Source organism: Strigops habroptila, chromosome W, assembly GCF_004027225.2.
Source record: "Strigops habroptila isolate Jane chromosome W, bStrHab1.2.pri, whole genome shotgun sequence".
In the NCBI taxonomy this organism is placed as follows: domain Eukaryota; kingdom Metazoa; phylum Chordata; class Aves; order Psittaciformes; family Psittacidae; genus Strigops; species Strigops habroptila.
In genome coordinates, this window is record NC_044301.2 from 17,216,687 (window position 1) to 17,234,682 (window position 17,996).

The 17,996-nt window shown below is 39.9% G+C and overlaps 1 protein-coding gene across 1 annotated transcript in view; it reads right to left on the minus strand.

The window, feature by feature from the left end:
* Window positions 1-3,255: 3,255 nt before the first annotated feature.
* LOC115619163 (zinc finger RNA-binding protein-like) overlaps window positions 3,256-17,996 on the minus strand; it is a 69,700-nt gene continuing 54,959 nt past the window's right edge. Inside the window, exons 16-20 of the mRNA XM_030511211.1 lie at window positions 16,998-17,095; window positions 16,102-16,197; window positions 9,556-9,667; window positions 9,348-9,445; window positions 3,256-3,435 (exon numbers count right to left, since the gene is read on the minus strand). Coding sequence (XP_030367071.1) covers window positions 3,256-3,435; window positions 9,348-9,445; window positions 9,556-9,667; window positions 16,102-16,197; window positions 16,998-17,095 — 584 coding nt within the window. The remainder of the gene's footprint in view (window positions 3,436-9,347; window positions 9,446-9,555; window positions 9,668-16,101; window positions 16,198-16,997; window positions 17,096-17,996) is intronic.

The window sequence follows — 17,996 nt, forward strand, 5'->3', positions numbered from 1 at the left end:
GGGGTAATGGGTTCAAACTTAAACAGGGGAAGTTTAGATTAGATATAAGGAAGAAATTTTTTACTGTGAGGGTGGTGAGGCACTGGAATGGGTTGCCCAAGGAAGTTGTGAATGCTCCATCCCTGGCAGTGTTCAAGGCCAGGTTGGACAGAGCCTTGAGTGACATGGTTTAGTGTGTGGTGTCCCTGTCCATGGGAGGGGGGTTGGAACTAGATGATCTTAAGGTCCTTTTCAACCCTAACTATTCTATGATTCTATAATAAAGAAATGAATTTTGTATTGTGTGAATACTTAACAGACTAAACATCAGCAGATATTCAACAAGCAACAAGAATGTTAAATATGCATACAAATTATTGTAGGAATATTTAAAGTTGATTCCAACTCTCAGAAAGTTGCTAGATACAATAATTTTAAGTAGTATTAAATAATTTCTGAGTAGTAAAAAAGGTCTAAAAATAGAAATAGCAAATTAACCCAATGAACCCACCACATTCAATAGCTCTATAAGATTAACATTTCATATAGAATTTTATAATAGGGCAAGAAATTGATGAACTGTGTCCAACAGACTTGCATTTCTACCAATGCCTCTATACAGGAACCCATGTGAAACTACCCTGCTCACAGACAGGATGGACTTACTTAAAAACTAGGCAGACAAGTCAAAGCCTAAAAAAGCTTCAAAACACAACAGCTCTCATTTTACCAAATTGTTCCTCTAAAGTGAGCACTGAGGGGAAAATTCTTGCTGTGTACATTTCTCTTTTGTGTATTATGACTATAGTGTCTGGCACTGAGATTTAACACACAGCATTGCCAAATAAAAAATGGCAAACTGCTTTTTAGTAAACTGTTAGCATTATCAAAACATAGGATATTAAAATTATTACTTGCTTGTAAATAGATTACTTGGTCTTAGTTTTGTCTTCCTAAGTGCACAATGTAATATTTAAAATCAAAGCTAGCTCTGTACTTTTTAAAACCTTGTTTTTCCATTCTTCTTAGCTTAACAAGAGTCAGAAATTATATTAAAAAAAGCCCATTAAAATGGGCAGGAAAACCAGAAACAAACTGCAAATTCACTCTTCACCACACAGTGCAAAAATCATGGTTACAACTTCCTATTTAATGTGGAATCACTTTAAGTATACAATAGTTCAGAAGATCCAGAAACTGGTTAAGAGTTAAAAGCCAGTAGAAGAAAAATACAGGAAAACCAAAATACATCTTTGACCTTTTTAATCCTAAATTTTAGGGTCACATACCTGAATAGACAAGTTTGCTTTATGAGGAAAGAAACCTTGGTATGGAGATGAACTAGCCACATGAATAGCACCTGTAGCTTTCAAAATAAATAGTAATGGCTAACTAGACACCATGGCAGCAAGATATCCTCTTCAAAAAAAGACTAAGAACAAGCACGTGCTTGGAGCTACACGTCAAGGCTGGACAACAGAAACCAGTATAATTTTTTTTTAAAGTAATTTTAAAGCACATGCTATTATTGTATTTCTGATGCTGAAATTGGTGAGAAATCTCTCCTACAATAAGAAAGCTTTCCTTTTATTTGCTAACCACTAATAACCACTCCTTTTAAAATTGCACTCTGATGCTTGAAGAACACTGTATTAAAATTTTTCTTTAAGACTCCTTCCGCTTTTCTAAAATATTGCATTGTTATTCCACAGGCCCATGCTGCTAGCAGTAGGTGTTGAAAACAAAAACAACCCCTACTCCAAGAACTATTTATTAAAAAGGTCAAAGATAAATTCGACCTCAAAATGGAACAAAAGGGGTTTTTTAAAAAATAAATTGTACCAGAAATAACAAATGATCTTTGTAATGTGTGATACTCTCCTATAGCCATTAATAAAGTACTTACCAGAATGTTAGTCTATGTTAATCTGTGCATTTTATGGGTTTGCAACAAAGTATAATACACATTGAACAGAATAAGTGAAACGTCATTTTCCAGTGTATAATGGATTTTAGTAATGTAATACATTTCAGGTTTTATTTGCATATTCTACTGTAGTGCTGTGACAACAAATCACACCTATGTACCAGAGCATACATCAACAGTATGATGTAACTTTACTACACCACTGCTATATTTAGTTTTTTGAAAGAGACATAAGCATACACAATGGCCACATCAAATAATTTTCTGGGTTTTGTTGTTGGTTTGGGGTTGTTTTGTGGGGTCTTTTTGTTTGTTTGTTTTGGGTTTTTTTTGGTTTTGTTTTCCCTTTGATAACCTTCACTTTTTCAGTAATACTTCACTTTTTAAATTTTGAATTATTAAAAAAAAACCCCACAGAAAGTTTATACAGGAATAACCTCACAGGCACTGATATGACAAATATTTATTTTAAGGGCTGAGAGGCATTATATCATATCAACAAAGTTGACTGAAAAGAATGACTGTCTAAATGGGAAATGCCTGCTTCTGCTTGTATGTTGAGAAAGGAAATCCAGAAAGTTATTTTTTGGCCGTGCTATGCCACAAAGTCAATTATACAAAGATCTACGCATTTAATGAAAATTATAGTTTTAAAAGCCCTTTTATTATAAACAAAAACATCATGCAAAACTTTAATCAATTATGCAGCTGCTTTAAAACTGTTGCAAGACCATACTGTATATATTAGTTTTTATACTGCTAATGCACAACTAATGTCAAACCTTATCAGATCAACACAAATTTGTCTTAATTACACCATTATATCACACTAAGGAGAAAAATGCTAGAAGATGATTGGCAAAAACATTTAATTCTGAGCACTCAAATGGCAGGATAATTATGTGCTGTAACCCCTTCACATTTAAGAAAAAAAAAAACCCAACACCAACAAAAAGTCAAAATACATGTAGCAACAGAAGCACAAATGCTGCATTAAATACAGTCAAGATAAGAAGACAATGCACTTGTTAATAAAAAAAAAAAGACAACAAAAAAGAAGAAAAAGTTAGCAACACATTTAAAGAAAATGCAATGAGGAAAAAACCCCTCAAACTATTTTTTCCAATGTCACCAGTTTCCATTTGCAGTCTTTCCATCCATAATTTGTCTGATACAGTACATCCATTAAAATATTCAGAATCTCACAGAAGAGTTTGGCTGTTCCCTTCCAAATGTAATTACCAAGTTGGTTTTGGACGTTTTAAACAGACATTATGATGTCTGTTTAAAAGCAAGGCAACAAGTGGTCTTTTTAATCACCTTCTATCTAGCACTGATGACAAACATTTTTAAAAGTTATCATAATCTTTTTTGTCTTTTTTCCCCTCTGTTTCAAATCCATCAACCCCATCACTTTCTCTTCTCCTTTTACGACTATTATGGATGTTGAATCGTTGATTCATCTGTGGTAATGGATCCATTCCTAAAACTTTGTGTATTTGACGGAATGCAAGGAGTCTCAGTGCAAACTAGAAAAAGGGTAGAAAGAAGATATTTATGTTAGAAATAAATGTCAATTTTGAGTACTTTGTCAAACAATTAATGAAGAACATTAGTGGTGTGTGATGATATCCTTAGCTTTTATTATCTCCTCTTCCTTCCCATGACAAATATAACACAATAAAATATGTATGTATAAAATACATGTGTTTTGGCTGCTGGAATTGCACTGAAGCAGCGAAGGCTTGTCAAATATCTCATTACCCATTACTAATCTTTAGGAAAAGGATCAAATTAAGAGGTAGGGGCAGAAACCTCTTAAGCTGCAAGTGTGAATAGTCAATAATGTAAGTGGATATAATAAGTATTGAAAATTAAACTTACACAGATTTATTTATAAAATATTAAATGCCAATGTAATTTAAAATTTAATAACGTACTGCTGTAGAGTGAGCATCTATATGTATACATATACATGGGAATGCTTCAAACTTTTCAGGAAAATATGTGTCCTGGTTTCGGCTGGGATAGACTTCATTTATTTTCTAGTAGCTGGTACAGTGCTGTGTTATGGCTTTAGTCTGAGAATAATGCTGATAACACAACAATGGTTTAGTTGTTGCTAAATAGCACTTACCCTGATCAAGGACTTTTCATACACCGGTGTACAGGGTACCATAATGCCATCAAGCCATCAAGGGGCAGAACACATTTGTGTTTCTGGAATGACAGGGGAATCTCAACAGCTGACTGTATGGGAGGCTGAAATCAGCCTGACTGGGAAGGAGTGGCAAAAGCACCCTAACGTGACTGGCCCAGAGGCTCTGTGCATCACAGGCATAGACTGCCTCAGAAGAGGGCACTTGAAGGACCCAAAAGGGTACTGATGGGATTTTGGTATAGCTGCCTTGAAGACGGAGGAAATTAAGCAGCTGACCACCTTGCCTGGTTTCTCAGAGGATCCCTCTGTTGTGGGGTTGCTGAAGGTCAAAGAACAACAAGAGCCAATCAAGACCAGAATGGTGCACCATCAGCAATATCACACCAATTGAGAATCCCTGATTCCCATGCATAAGCTGATCCGTAGACTGGAGACCCAAGGAGTGATCAGCAGGACCCACTTCCCACTTAATAACCCCATATGGCCAGAGCAAAAGCCTAACGGAGAGTGAAGACTAACAGTAGATTATTGTGGCCTGAATGAAGTCACACCACCACTGAGTGCTGCCGTACCAGACATGCTAGAACTTCAATATGAACTGGAGTCAAAGGCAGCCAAGTGGTATTCCAGAACTGATATTGCCAGAGCATTTTTCTCAATCCCTTTGGCTGCAGAGTGCAGGCCACGGGTCACATTTACTTAGAAGGATGTCCAGTACATTTGGGATCGACTGCCCCATGGATGGAAACACAGCCCTACCATCTGCCATGGATTGATCTAGACTGCACTGGAACAGGGGCAAGCTCCAGAACACCTGCAATACATTGATGACATCATCGTGTGGGGTGATACAGCGGAAGAAGTTTTTGAGAAAGGGAGGAAGATAATCCAAATCCTGCTGAAGGCCGGTTTTGCCATAAAATGGAATAAGGTCAAGGGACCTGCACAGGAGATTCAATTTCTGGGAATAAAATGGCAAGATGGACATCGCCAGATCCCCACAGACGTGATCAACAAGATAACAGCAATGTCTCCACCAACTAACAAGAAAGAAACACAAGCTTTCTTAGGTGTTGTGGGGTTTTGGAGAATGCACAAATTACAGTCTGATTGTAAGCCTTCTCTATATTATATGACCCAGAAGAAGAACGATTTCAAATGGGGCCCTGAGCAACAACAAGCCTTTGAACAAATTAAACATGAGAAAGTTCATGGAGTACCCCTTGGACCAGTCCAGACCAGGTCAGATGTGAAAAACGTGCTTTACACCGCAGCTGGAGAGAATGGTCCTACCTGGAGCTTCTGGCAGAAAGCTCCAGGGGAGACTCAAGGTCGACCCCTTGGCTTTTGGAGTCGGGGATATAAAGGATCTGAGGCAAGCTATACTCCCACTGAAAAAGAGATACTGGCAGCCTATGAAGGGGTTCAAGCTGCTTCAGAAGTGATTGGCACTGAAGTACAGCTCCTCCTGGCACCCTGGTTGCCTGTGCTGGGCTGGATGTTCAAAGGCAGGGTCTCCTCTACACATCATGCAACTGATACTACATGGAGTAAATGGGCTGCACTAATCACACAACAAGCACGAACAGGAATTCCCAGTTGCCCAGGAATCCTAGAAGTCATCATGGACTGGCTAGAGGGCAAAGATTTTGGAATGTCACCAGAGGAGGAGATGATGCATGCTGAAAAAGCCCAGCTGTATAATTAACTATCTGAAAGCAAGAACCAATACGCCTTGTTTACTGATGGGTCCTGCTGTATTGTAGGAAAGCATTGGAGATGGAAGGCAGCTGTGTGGAGTCCCCTATGACAAGGTGCAGAAATTGCTGAGGGAAAAGATAAATCGAGTCAGTTTGCAGAGGTGAAAGCCATACAGCTGGCCTTAGACATTGCTGAACGAGAAAAATGGTCAGTACTTTCTCTCTATACTGACTCATGGATGGTGGGAAATGCCCTACAGATGTGGTTGCAGCAATGGAAGCAAAGTAACAGGCAATGCAGAGGGAAACCCATATGGTCTGCACTGTGGCAAGATATTGCTGGCTGCGTTCAGAACCTGGTGGTGAAGGTGCGCCACGAGATGCTCATGTACCTGAGAGTTGGACAATGGACACTATCGCCTAGGTTATTCATGAATGAGAAATATGTGCTGCAATTAAGCAAGCCAAACAGTTAAAGCCTCTCTGGAATGGAGGACGATGGCTGAAGTACAAGTATGGGGAGGCCTGGCAGATTGACTATATCACACTCCCAGCCATCCCCCAAGGCAAGCGCCATGTGCTTTCCATGGTGGAAGCAATCACCGGATGGCTGGAAACATACACTGTGCCCCATGCCACTGCCCGGAACACTATCCTGGGCCTTGAGAAACAAGTCTTGTGGCAATACGGCACCCCAGAAAGAATTGAGTCAGACAATGGGACTCATTTCTGGAACAACCTTATGGACACTTGGGCCAAAGAGCATGGCATCAAGTGGGCATATCACATCCTCTACCACGCACCAGAGTCTGGGAAAATCGAATGGTACAATGGACTGATAACAACTACACTGAGAGCAATGGGTGGTGGGACTTTCAAACACTGGGATACACATTTACCAAAAGCCACCTGGTTGGTCAACACTAGGGGATCTGCCAACAGGGCTGGCCGAGCCCCATCAGAACTTTTACGTCCTGTAGAGGGGGATAAAGTTCCTGTGGTGCACATAAAAAATTTGTTGGGGAAGACAGTCTGGGTTGTTCCTGACTCAGGCAAAGGCAAACCTACTCGTGGGTTTGCTTTTGCTCTAGGACCTGGGTGTACTTGGTGGGTAATGCTGGAAGATGGGGAAGTCCAGTGTGTACCTCAAGGGGATTTAATTTTGGGTGAAAACAGACAATTAACTCAATTATATGCTGTTGACTGTTATATAACACTTCTATGGCAGCTAAATGCCCATCTCTTCCACTCTGGGCTTTGAAAAGAAGATATGTGGTGTCATGATCATCACTAGAGAATTAAGTCATGGAAAGGCATCAGTGGCAGCAGCTGCGGGAGTCTCCCAGTACTGTCCTCAGGTCACCATCGACTGAACCTGACTTCCCTTCGATCATCACCCCAACAAAGAATGAACTTTGATGAAACCAGACAAGCTCAGCAGTGACCAGATGAGTTCAGTGGTGACATCAGCAGGCAACAGTACAACACCACACACCATCTCTCTTGCCCTGATGGACTGTTATGTCAGATGAAGCCTGACATCATGGACTGAATGAACTCAACAAACCTTATAGGGATGGTCCATGCACTAAGGAATATCCCTCTGTGCATTTGCATGTGTGTGTATATATATATATAAAAGAGACAAAAAGTGATGGTATGTTGAAAAATGTGGGACCTGAGTATGATGTAAATGGTATGGAATAAGGGGTGGATACTCTCCTGGTTTCAGCTGTAACAGTTTGTGGTGGTTTTTTTTCCTTCCTAGTAGCTGGTACAGGGCTGTGTTTTGGCTTTAGTCTGAGAATAATGCTGATAACACACCGATGTTTTAGTTGTTGCTAAGTAGCGCTTACCCTGATCAAGAACTTTTCAGTCTCTCATGCTCTGCCAGTGAGGAGGGGCACAAGAAGATGGGAGGGAGCAGAGACAGGACACCTGACCCAAACTAGCCAAAGGGGTATTCCATACCACAGCATGTCATGCCCAGTATATAAACTGGGGGGAGTTACTCAGGAGGGATCGATCACTGCTCGGGTCAGGCTGGGTATCGGTCAGCAGGTGGTGAGCAATTGTATTGTGCATCACTTGTGTTTATTGGGTTTTTTTTCCTTTTCCCTTTTAGTTTTATATTCTCTCCCCTTGTTATTTCCCTTTATTATTAGTAGTAGTAGTATTATACTGTACTGTATTCATTAAACTGTTTTTATCTCAACCTGCAGGGTTTACATTCTTTCAATTCTCATCCCCATCCCGCCCAGAAAGGGGAAGCGGGGGGGTGAGCGTATGGCTGCATGGTGCTGAGTTACTGGCTGGGCTTAAACCATGACAGTACTGTAGAGAGGGATAAAGTTGCTGTAGTGGACATAAAGAATCTGCTGGGGAAAACAGTCTGGGTTATTCCTGCCTCAGGCAAAGGCAAACCCACTTGTGGGTTTGCTTTTGCTCAAGGACCTGGATGTATTTGGTGGATAATTCAGAAGGATGGGGAAGTCCGGTGTGTACCTCAAGGGGATTTGATATTGGGTGAAAATAGCCAGTGAACTGAACTGTATGATGCTGTATAACACTGTATATTATAGCTTCCATGGTGGCTATACAGCCATCACTGCACTGGATGCCTCGTGGCACCCGTCCCCACCGCTCCGGATTTGAGGATCTGAACCTGACTCCCTTTCGATCACTGCATTAATGAAGAATGAACTTTGATAAAACTGGATATGTGCAGTGGTGATCGGAATGAGCTACAGCATGCAACAATGCAATGCCACACACCATCCATCTTTCCTGCCCGGAGAGACTCTTACGACAGATGGAGCCCCAAATCATGGGCTGAATGAACTCAACGAACTTTTGTAGGGATGGTCCATAGACTAAGGGAATGATATCTCTGTGTGTGTATATGTATATATATATAGATATATATCAAAAGACAGGAAAGGTGATGGTGGGAAGTGTGACACCTGGCATGATGTGAATGGTATGGAATAAGGGGTGGATATTGTCCTGGTTTCAGCTGGGATAGAGTTAATTTTCTTCCTAGCAGGTGGTACAGGGCTGTGTTTTGGCTTTAGTCTGAGAATAATGCTGATAACACACTGATGTTTTAGTTGTTGATCAGTAGCACTTACCCTGATCAAGGACTTTTCAGTCTCCAATGCTCATTATTTAATAATAATAATAGTTATTGTTGTTATTATTATTACTAGTAGTATACTGTACTGTAGTTATTAAACTGTTCTTATCTCAACTCACGTTTTACATTCTTTTGAATCTCTTCCTCATCCAGCCTGGGGAGGGGGGAGAAGGGGTGGGTGAGCAAGCGGCTGTGTGGTACTTAGTTGATGGATGGGTTTAAACCACAACAATGTTAATTTTTGTGCAGAAATGAACACTATTATACATCCTCTGTTGTGACATGTTCATTGCCGAGCTTAAAACTGATCATCTGAAAGACTGCACTATATTCTAAGCAAGGAAAATTCATATCCACCATATAGCTCCACTTAAAAAAACCCAGAAAACCCTACCCAAAATACTAGACATCAAATTTAGTTACTTCACACATACTTTTCCTTACCTGCGCACTTGAAGTAATATCCTCTCGTTGCTGATCTGTCATTACAGCAAGTGTATCAAAAGGATCTTTCTCACAAGGGTCCAGAAGGCCAGGACCACCTACAATGATTAAGCTAATTAGTAACACATCTCTACCTTATTTCAACCAAGAGTACAGATTTTACATTAGTTAAGCATAAGTATACAGACAGTGATCAAATGCAACTTGCCTTTAAGGATGATTCCTGAAGATATACACTCAAAAACTCTTCTCAGTGCATCCCCAGGACTCTGTGGTCCAGCAGCGCTGCTAATTGCTTTTTCCACAAGCAACTCCATAGCCTGGACCAATCCAGCCAATTTAGAAGATTGATTAAAAGAAAAAAAAAAGCTACTACTGTTGCTCAATACAGAACTTCTGATACTGGAATTTTGAAGAACATTACACATGACAGAACACTTTTAGGTAAAAATGAAAAAAATAAGATATTTTATAACAATGAATAAAAAGAAAGCTGCTGCAAAGTTAACATTGAGTACCAGTACTGATATGCTGCTTCTCATCACAAGTTGTCCAAAAGTTTTGTAAAAATTAATACAGCAGTAGCCTACATATGCAGGTAAACAATTCATCCAGCCATTTTTTGAAAGAGCATAAAACATGGTGGGTCAACGGAATCTGTCAGCCACGTGAATAAACACCATACAGCATGAAATGATGAATTTGATTCATCTAATGAAATTAACAGGATGCTACAGAGAAATTTTTTTTCTACAAGAATACAGAATCATAAAGTGTCAAAAATTTAATGACCTTTTAACATTTAAGTGGTTACTAGTTCTTCAGTTTAGCAAAACTCAAGTTCACAGTAAGTTTTTTCCAGGATATAGGTTAACACTAATTCGGATGTTGAACAAGTGTTCAAAAAAAAAACCAAAACCAAAACCAAAAAAACCCAACCTCGATGATAAACAAGTTTTCTAAAATTTACACATTATTTGATATTAGTTAAACATGGTTTAAATGATTAGCTGTATTTTAAATATTGGGATTTTTTCCTGTGAATATTTCCATTGTTTACTTTTTTTAGAGTATTTTTTAATGGAAAACACTATAAAAGATATTTACAAAAGTAAAGAATAGCTTTCCTTAGCTTTTTCCAGCATTAAATGGATGTTTCAATACCACCTCTTTGGCAAGTTTCATTTTCAAACAATGCGTGTCTCTTCTTTTTTGGTGGGGGTTTGGGGGAGTTTGGGTTTTGGTTCCTATCCTGAGTCTACAGTTGTTCAAATGTTGCCTTTTATTTTTATTTTCCAAGAATAAATGACTATTCTAATGCATGCAAGTAACTATAGGCAGTGTTGATTACAATCCTTCACTAAGAGTACCTAGTCCTTTCTGGTTTAGATCAATTTAACTGACAATTTTCAATTCCTGAGTATGGTATTTCCATACTCCCACTGTATCACTCAGGATCAAGCTTTTGAGTTTTAGCAACAGTAATTTAATTGTTTTGAAGTATGAAGAAAAGAAAAAAAATGTTACTGCATTTATTCAAGTCTAGTTCTTTTGGATGCTCATATAATACACTGAAGTCTACAACTTAATCCTAGGAAAATGTGAATTATGATGCCATGGTGTTTATGTGCACAAAAGTCTGGATTAAAAAAAAAAACCCAAAAAACAACCTTGAATATTAGTTCCTTCTAACTTGTAGGAACTTGACAAAATTCTTCTATTTCTTTTTATTTTTAGGTATATAAAGAAGCTGAAACTAATGTTTGCATTCAGACTTCCTAATATTTTCTATTACTACAACTACTTAGGCTCTTTCTGAAAGCTCTGTCATCTCTTTGGCTTGTAACATGCTTCTAGGATACAGGTCAGGAGAAGGTCTGTATCCAGAAAAATATATTTCATCAATCTATGAAATTTCATTTGTGACTATCAAAAATTATATATATTTAAAATCACCATTTTCATTCTCTCACAATTTTTGTCAGTGAGACTTTGCCAACAGACCAAAAGAACAACTGACTACACAGACTTTGATGTTGATACCAGTAGGAGGCCAAGAATTATTTTTGGAGATCTGAGACACAGCTAGGCCTGAAACACTGCTTCATAAGTGTCTTCCCTTATGGCTATGCCTTAGAACAGATATAATAAGAAATAAGAAACAACATTCCTTCCTCTTCATGTTCTTCATCTATGCGCCTGCTGAAAGACAAAGAGGCACCAACAGTGAATGAATTAGCTTGCCAACTCCAGCAATACGAAGAAAATCTCTCTTCCTCCCTAAGGACTTAGGTCTCAGCTGTGGAAAAGTTGCCCGAATGATGTGAGAAACTGTTCCAGGAGTTCCAACAGCAAAAAGAGGATAGATCCTACTGCCCACCTATACGGACCAGCACCTCAGCTATTAACAGTAAGCAACATTCCGCTTGAGAGGGAGGATATAGAAGGTACACTCCACGGGGTACCCTGTGCTTTTACCTGCAAGACTACAGAGAGGACATGAGAAACTGGGATGGAAAACCCACCGTAATTCTGGAGGAATGCGTATGTGAATTGCAAGGAAAACCAATGACAAATGGGGGTTCTTCCAGAAGAGTTGTTGCTCCAGTCTCCAGTGGGCAGCTTCCCAGACAGAGTGGGAGGGCTAACATTACACATCATTCTATAGTAATGAACTCTAATCTGTTTTTACATTAAGTGAAGCATCCTATGACCAGGATTAGAGGGGGCCTGCCTCCAGCCAGGTGGAGGAGAGGGACAATTGGGTTTACTGGACTGTATAGATTAGATGGCCTGGAACGTCAGAGCCACAGGAGTATAAGGCTCTAGGAGACAAAGGTGCACAGTGTACCCTAATGCCATCAAGCTATCAAGGGGCAGAACACATTTGTACTTCTGGAATGACAGGGGAATCTCAACAGCTGACTGTATGGGAGGCTGAAATCAGCCTGACTGGGAAGGAGTGGCAAAGGCACCCTAACGTGACTGGCCCAGAGGCCCTGTGCATCACAGGAATAGACTGCCTCAGGAGAAGGCACTTGAAGGACCCAAAAGGGTACTGGTGGGATTTTGGTATAGCTGCCTTGGAGACAGAGGAATTTAAGCAGCTGTCCACCCTGCCTGGTTTCTCAGAGGATCCCTCCGTTGTGGGGTTGCTGAAGGTCAAAGAACAACAAGAGCCAATCATGACCACAATGGTGCACCAGCGGCAATATCACACCAATTGAGAATCCCTGATTCCCATGCATAAGCTGATCCGTTGACTGCAGACCCAAGGAGTGATCAGCAGGACCCACTTCCCACTTAATAGCCCCATATGGCCAGTGCAAAAGTCTAATGGAGAGTGGAGACCAACAGTAGACTATCGTGGCCTGAATGAAGTCACACCACCATTGAGTGCTGATGTTCCAGACATGCTAGAACTTCAATATGAACTGGAGTCAAAGGCAGCCAAGTGGTATGCCACAAGTGATATTGCCAATGCATTTTTCTCAATCCCTTTGGCAGCAGAATGCAGGCCACAGTTTGCTTTTACTTGGAGGGGCGTGCAGTACACTTGGAACCGACTGCCCCAGGGGTGGAAACACAGCCCTACCATCTGCCATGGATTGATCCAGACTGCACTGGAACAGGGGCAAGCTCCAGAACACATGCAATACATTGATGACATCATCGTGTGGGGCGATACACCAGAAGAAGTTACTGAGAAAGAGAGGAAGATAATCCAAATCCTTCTGAAGGCCGGTTTTGCCATAAAACAGAGTAAGGTCAAGGGACCTGAAAAGGAGATTCAACTTTTGTGAATAAAATGGCAAGATGGACGTTGCCAGATCCCCACAGATGTGATCAACAAGATAACAGTAATGTCTTCACCAACTAACAAGAAAGAAACACAAGCTTTCTTAGGTGTTGTGGGGTTCTGGAGAATGCACATCCCAAATTACAGTCTGATTGTAAGCCCTCTCTATCACATGACGCGGAAGAAGAATGATTTCAAATGGGGCCCTGAACAACAACAAGCCTTTGAACAAATTAAACGAGAGAGAGTTCATGCAGTAGCCCTTGGACCAGTCTAGACCGGGCAAGATGTGAAAAATGCGCTCTGTACCGCAGCTGGGGAGAATGGTCCTACCTGGAGCCTCTGGCAGAAAGCTCCAGGGGAGACTTGAGATCGACCCCTCGGCTTTTGGAGTCGGGGATACAGAGGATCTAAGGCCAGCTATACTCCCACTGAAAAAGAGATACTGGCAGCCTATGAAGGGCTTCGAGCTGCTTCAGAAGTCATCTGCTCTTAAGTACAGCTCCTCCTGGCACCCCGGTTGCCCACAGTGGGCTGGATGTTCACAGGCAGGTTCTCCTCTACCCATCATGCAACCGATGCTACATGGAGTAAGTGGGCCGCACTAATTACACAATGAGCTCAAATAGGAAATACCAGTCGTCCATCTGTATGGAGTCCCCTGTGACAAGTTGCAGAAACTGCTGAAGGAGAGGGTAAATCGAGTAAGTTTGCAGAGGTGAAAGCCATCCAGCTGGCCTTGGACATTCCTGAACGAGAAAAATGGCCAGTACTTTATCTCTCTACTGACTCACGGATGGTGGCAAATGCCCTGTGGGGGTGGTTGCAGCAATGGAAGCAGAGCATCTGGCAATGCAGAAGTAAACCCATCTGGGCTCCTGTTCTGTGGCAAGATATTGCTGCCCAGGTGAAGAACCTGGTTATGAAGGTACGCCACATAGATTGCCATGTACCCAAGAGACGAGCCACCAAGGAACATCAGAGCAACCAACAGGTGGATAAAGATGCCAAGATTGAAGAGTCTCAGATGGGCTTAGATTGGCAACATAAGGGTGAATTATTTTTAGGCTGGTGGGCCCATGACCCCTCAGGCCATCAAGGCAGAGATGCAACATATAGATGGCCTCGTGATCGAGGGGTGGACTTGAGCATGGACACTATTGCCCAGGTTATTCATGAATGTGAAATGTGCTTCAATTAAGCAAGGAAAGTGGTTAAAGACTCTCTGGTATGGAGGACAATGGCTGAAGTACAAACATGGGGAGGCCTCGCAGATTGACTATCACACTCCCACCGACCCACCAATGCAAGCGCCATGTGCTTACCATGGTGGAAGCAACCACCGGATGGCTGGAAACATACAATGTGCCCCATGCCGCTGCCCAGAACACTATCCTGGGCTTTGAGAAACTAGTCTTATGGTGACATGACACCCCAGAAAGAATTGAGTCGGACTACAGGACTCATTTCCGGAATAACCTCATAGACACTTGTGCCAAAGAGCATGGCATCGAGTGGATATATCACATCCCCTATCATGTACCAGCCTCTGGGAAAATCTAACAGTACAATGGACTGTTAAAAACTACACTGAGAGCAATGGGTCATGGGACTTTCAAGGACTGGGATACACATTTACCAAAAGTCACCTTGTTAGTCAACACTAGGGGATCTGCCAACTGAGCTGACCCAGCCCAGTCAAAACTTTTATGTACTGTAGAGGGGGATAAAGCTCCTGTAGTGCACATAAAGAATCTGCTGGTGTTTACCCTGATCATGGACTTTTTAGTCGCTCATGCTCTGCCAGTGAGGATGGGCTTTTAGTTTTATATCTCTTTCCTTGTTACTTCCCTTATTATTAGTATTACATTGTACTTTAGTTATTAAACTGTTCTTATCTCAACCTGCAGGTTTTACATTCTTTTAATTCTTCTCCCCATCCCTCCTGAGAGGCTGCATGGTACTTAGGCTCTAGATGGGTTTAAACCACAACACAGTTGTAAAACATTTCTTTCTGAAATAATGCCAGCTACTGTAAGTATCTTGACATCGTTAGTGCTTTTCCTGCCAAAACTGAAAAGTATACATTAGGAAGCAGCACAGTGCAACAGGATTTGGTTTAAGAAACAAGACAGAGCTGAGTTTACCTCCACATACATATATTTCAAAGATTTTTATTTCAGACTTTCTTTGTCCAGTCCACAGATTGAACATCTGTTAATATTTGGAGCACAAGTTACACTCCTGCAGAGCATCATTTAAGATGATAGTCATTGTCAAAGGAATGCTCCAAGAACATTCTGTTGCAAGAACTGAGAGGTAACTGAGTACACCTTAGAGATCTGTTTCCAATTTACACATTAAAAAGCTAATGGTGATGCATCCACAGACTACTACTGTGTCATTTCATCTTGCAGAAAGGATATATTAATGATCACAGGAATTATTGTGATTTACTCTTTCAAGTAGCCTTTCTGTTATTACAGAGCTATCTGGGTACAGCTGACTTTATTTTCAATCAGTTTCAGTAAAGTCTAAGAAATTCAGAGTAGGTGGTTAGAAAAAAAATAGATTCTTTTATACAGAGAAAGGAAATAATGCTAAAATCTAGAAGAATGCTACCCACAAAGGATTCAAAAGAACAGGAAAATTCCTTTTGAAAGAAATTCCAGCTCGAAATGATAAAACCTCAGAAAATTAAACTTTTATAGGGAATCTGGATTATTTGTTGGGGGGAACAAAATAAAACACCAAAAATCCCCCACAAACAAACAAAACAAAAAAACACCCACCAAAACCCAACCCCCAAAAACCACAAACGCAAACAAACAAACAAAACCCCAAACAAAACCCTACATTACTCCTTGAAAAAGTCTACATTTTAAAACACTTTCCTATGCTTTACTTGTAGTATCATGTGCACTAAAAAGACTCATTCAAAAGAACATTACTCACCCAGCTTGGAAGATCAGACCAAGTTGGAACCCGTTGACAGAGATCACGAAGAATACGTATGATAACCACACAGGACTGCAGACCATTAGCTCTAGCCTTGAGAGCAATACAAAATCTAATTAATTAATCCCAGCAGCTACAGCAAATAGGACTTGTTGAAAGACTAAAACACCACTGTCCAATGGAAGCTCAGATACAAGATTGAAACAAATCATTCTACAACTTTATTCCATGAGCTGCCATTTAGAGCAGTATTTTATACAGTGTTAGTAATTTAAGGTGGCAGCAGTCAAAGTGCACAGGTTATACAAGAATAATATCTCTTGATCCCCTGTACACTTTCACCTATATTCTCTTGTAACAATAAATAAAGTATCTTTCTATATTAGAAATAAAAAGAATAAAGTAAAGGTCTAAGAAATAGGTATAGAGACTGAAATGTCAAGGGAATCTGTTTGGTTTCTTTATTGTGCCTTTGCCAGAATGTAAAGTCACTAAACCAAACAGTTCTTTCTCACCTTTCATTCCCTACACTTAAAGGAACAAGAAAAAGTCTTAAAACTAAACACAAAGCTTTAAACACATATTCCATTATTTAAAGCAAAGTTACTCTACAGCCTTATGGAATATATAACAAATATACAATGTATGATCACCTCAAGCGAGTCAAGCTTTCAACATTGCCTTTTCAATGCAAAAAAAAAAAAAAAGTCAAATGAGCAATAACTGCATAAAGCAGTTCCTTCATACTCGACCTTCTACATTTAAATTTAGGGACCAGAAAAATATTAAGTATTATTAGCATGAACAATGCTGAGTGTTTTCACACAATTTATATTGCAACTGAACTTATCTCTCATAAGGTGACAAGAAGAAAATAAAATGATGTTCCAAACCTGGAACCACTTAGCGTGGCGTAGAGCAGCCAGAGCATCAAGGCATTTTTGCCTGTCCAAGCCGTCCGGTGGGTCTTTCACCATACCCGATGTTACATCTAAAATGTATTGAATTGGCAAAACGCAGTGAGGAATGGGTGTTTGACCAGGTGAGTAGGACACTTCCTCAAAGTAGCTTCAATGTCACACATGCCATTTAAAGTTTAAACTCTTGAACAACAAATGTAAATGTTCAATAAAAGCCATTCGATTAGGGCATCAACCCAGTATGAAGATAAAGAGCATATTATACTTTAGCTCTCAGGTTATTTTCAAATGTATTGCAGATTATGCAATGTGTAGCACTTCTTGATTTAAGCTAACACTGGAAAAACACATATCCCGTAAAATTAAATACTGAAGGAAGGATGGTTGGACACAGTGCACCAGCATAGAGAACACAAGACAGAAGGAACACAAAAATCCATTTTAACCAAGAAGAAACATTCAAACTTAGTTTCTTGTAAATTTTAATAGTCATGTGTTATTTGGGACCTACTCTTTAAAAGAAAAAATAAGTATAAAAAATTTAAAATCTTAAAAGCACTACATGTTTAGTAATGATGTTGTTTTTATCATACCTTATACTTAAAATAGAAATTATTTTGCTTTAAAAAAACTGACTAAAGGAATGTGAAATGCTCTTCAATATTAGAGTTCCATTACTTTCTAGTACCCTTTTTCTCTTATTCATATAAATTCCTCAGGCCATTGATATGCATGCTCCAATATCATTCAGGATGCAAGGAAGGATCTGAAAAGGGGCTGCTTTACTTAAGTCACCAGGGAAGTAAAAAAGCAAGGAATAGTTTTAAAAACAAAGCAGAATGTCTGAAAGATAAAGAAAATATAGTAGATACTGTATATTTAAATATTCATAAAAGGATTCATTAAATTACCAAGCTGATTGCTTTGTTATCAAAAAAGGAAAAGACCACAAGGCCTTTTTATACACAGATG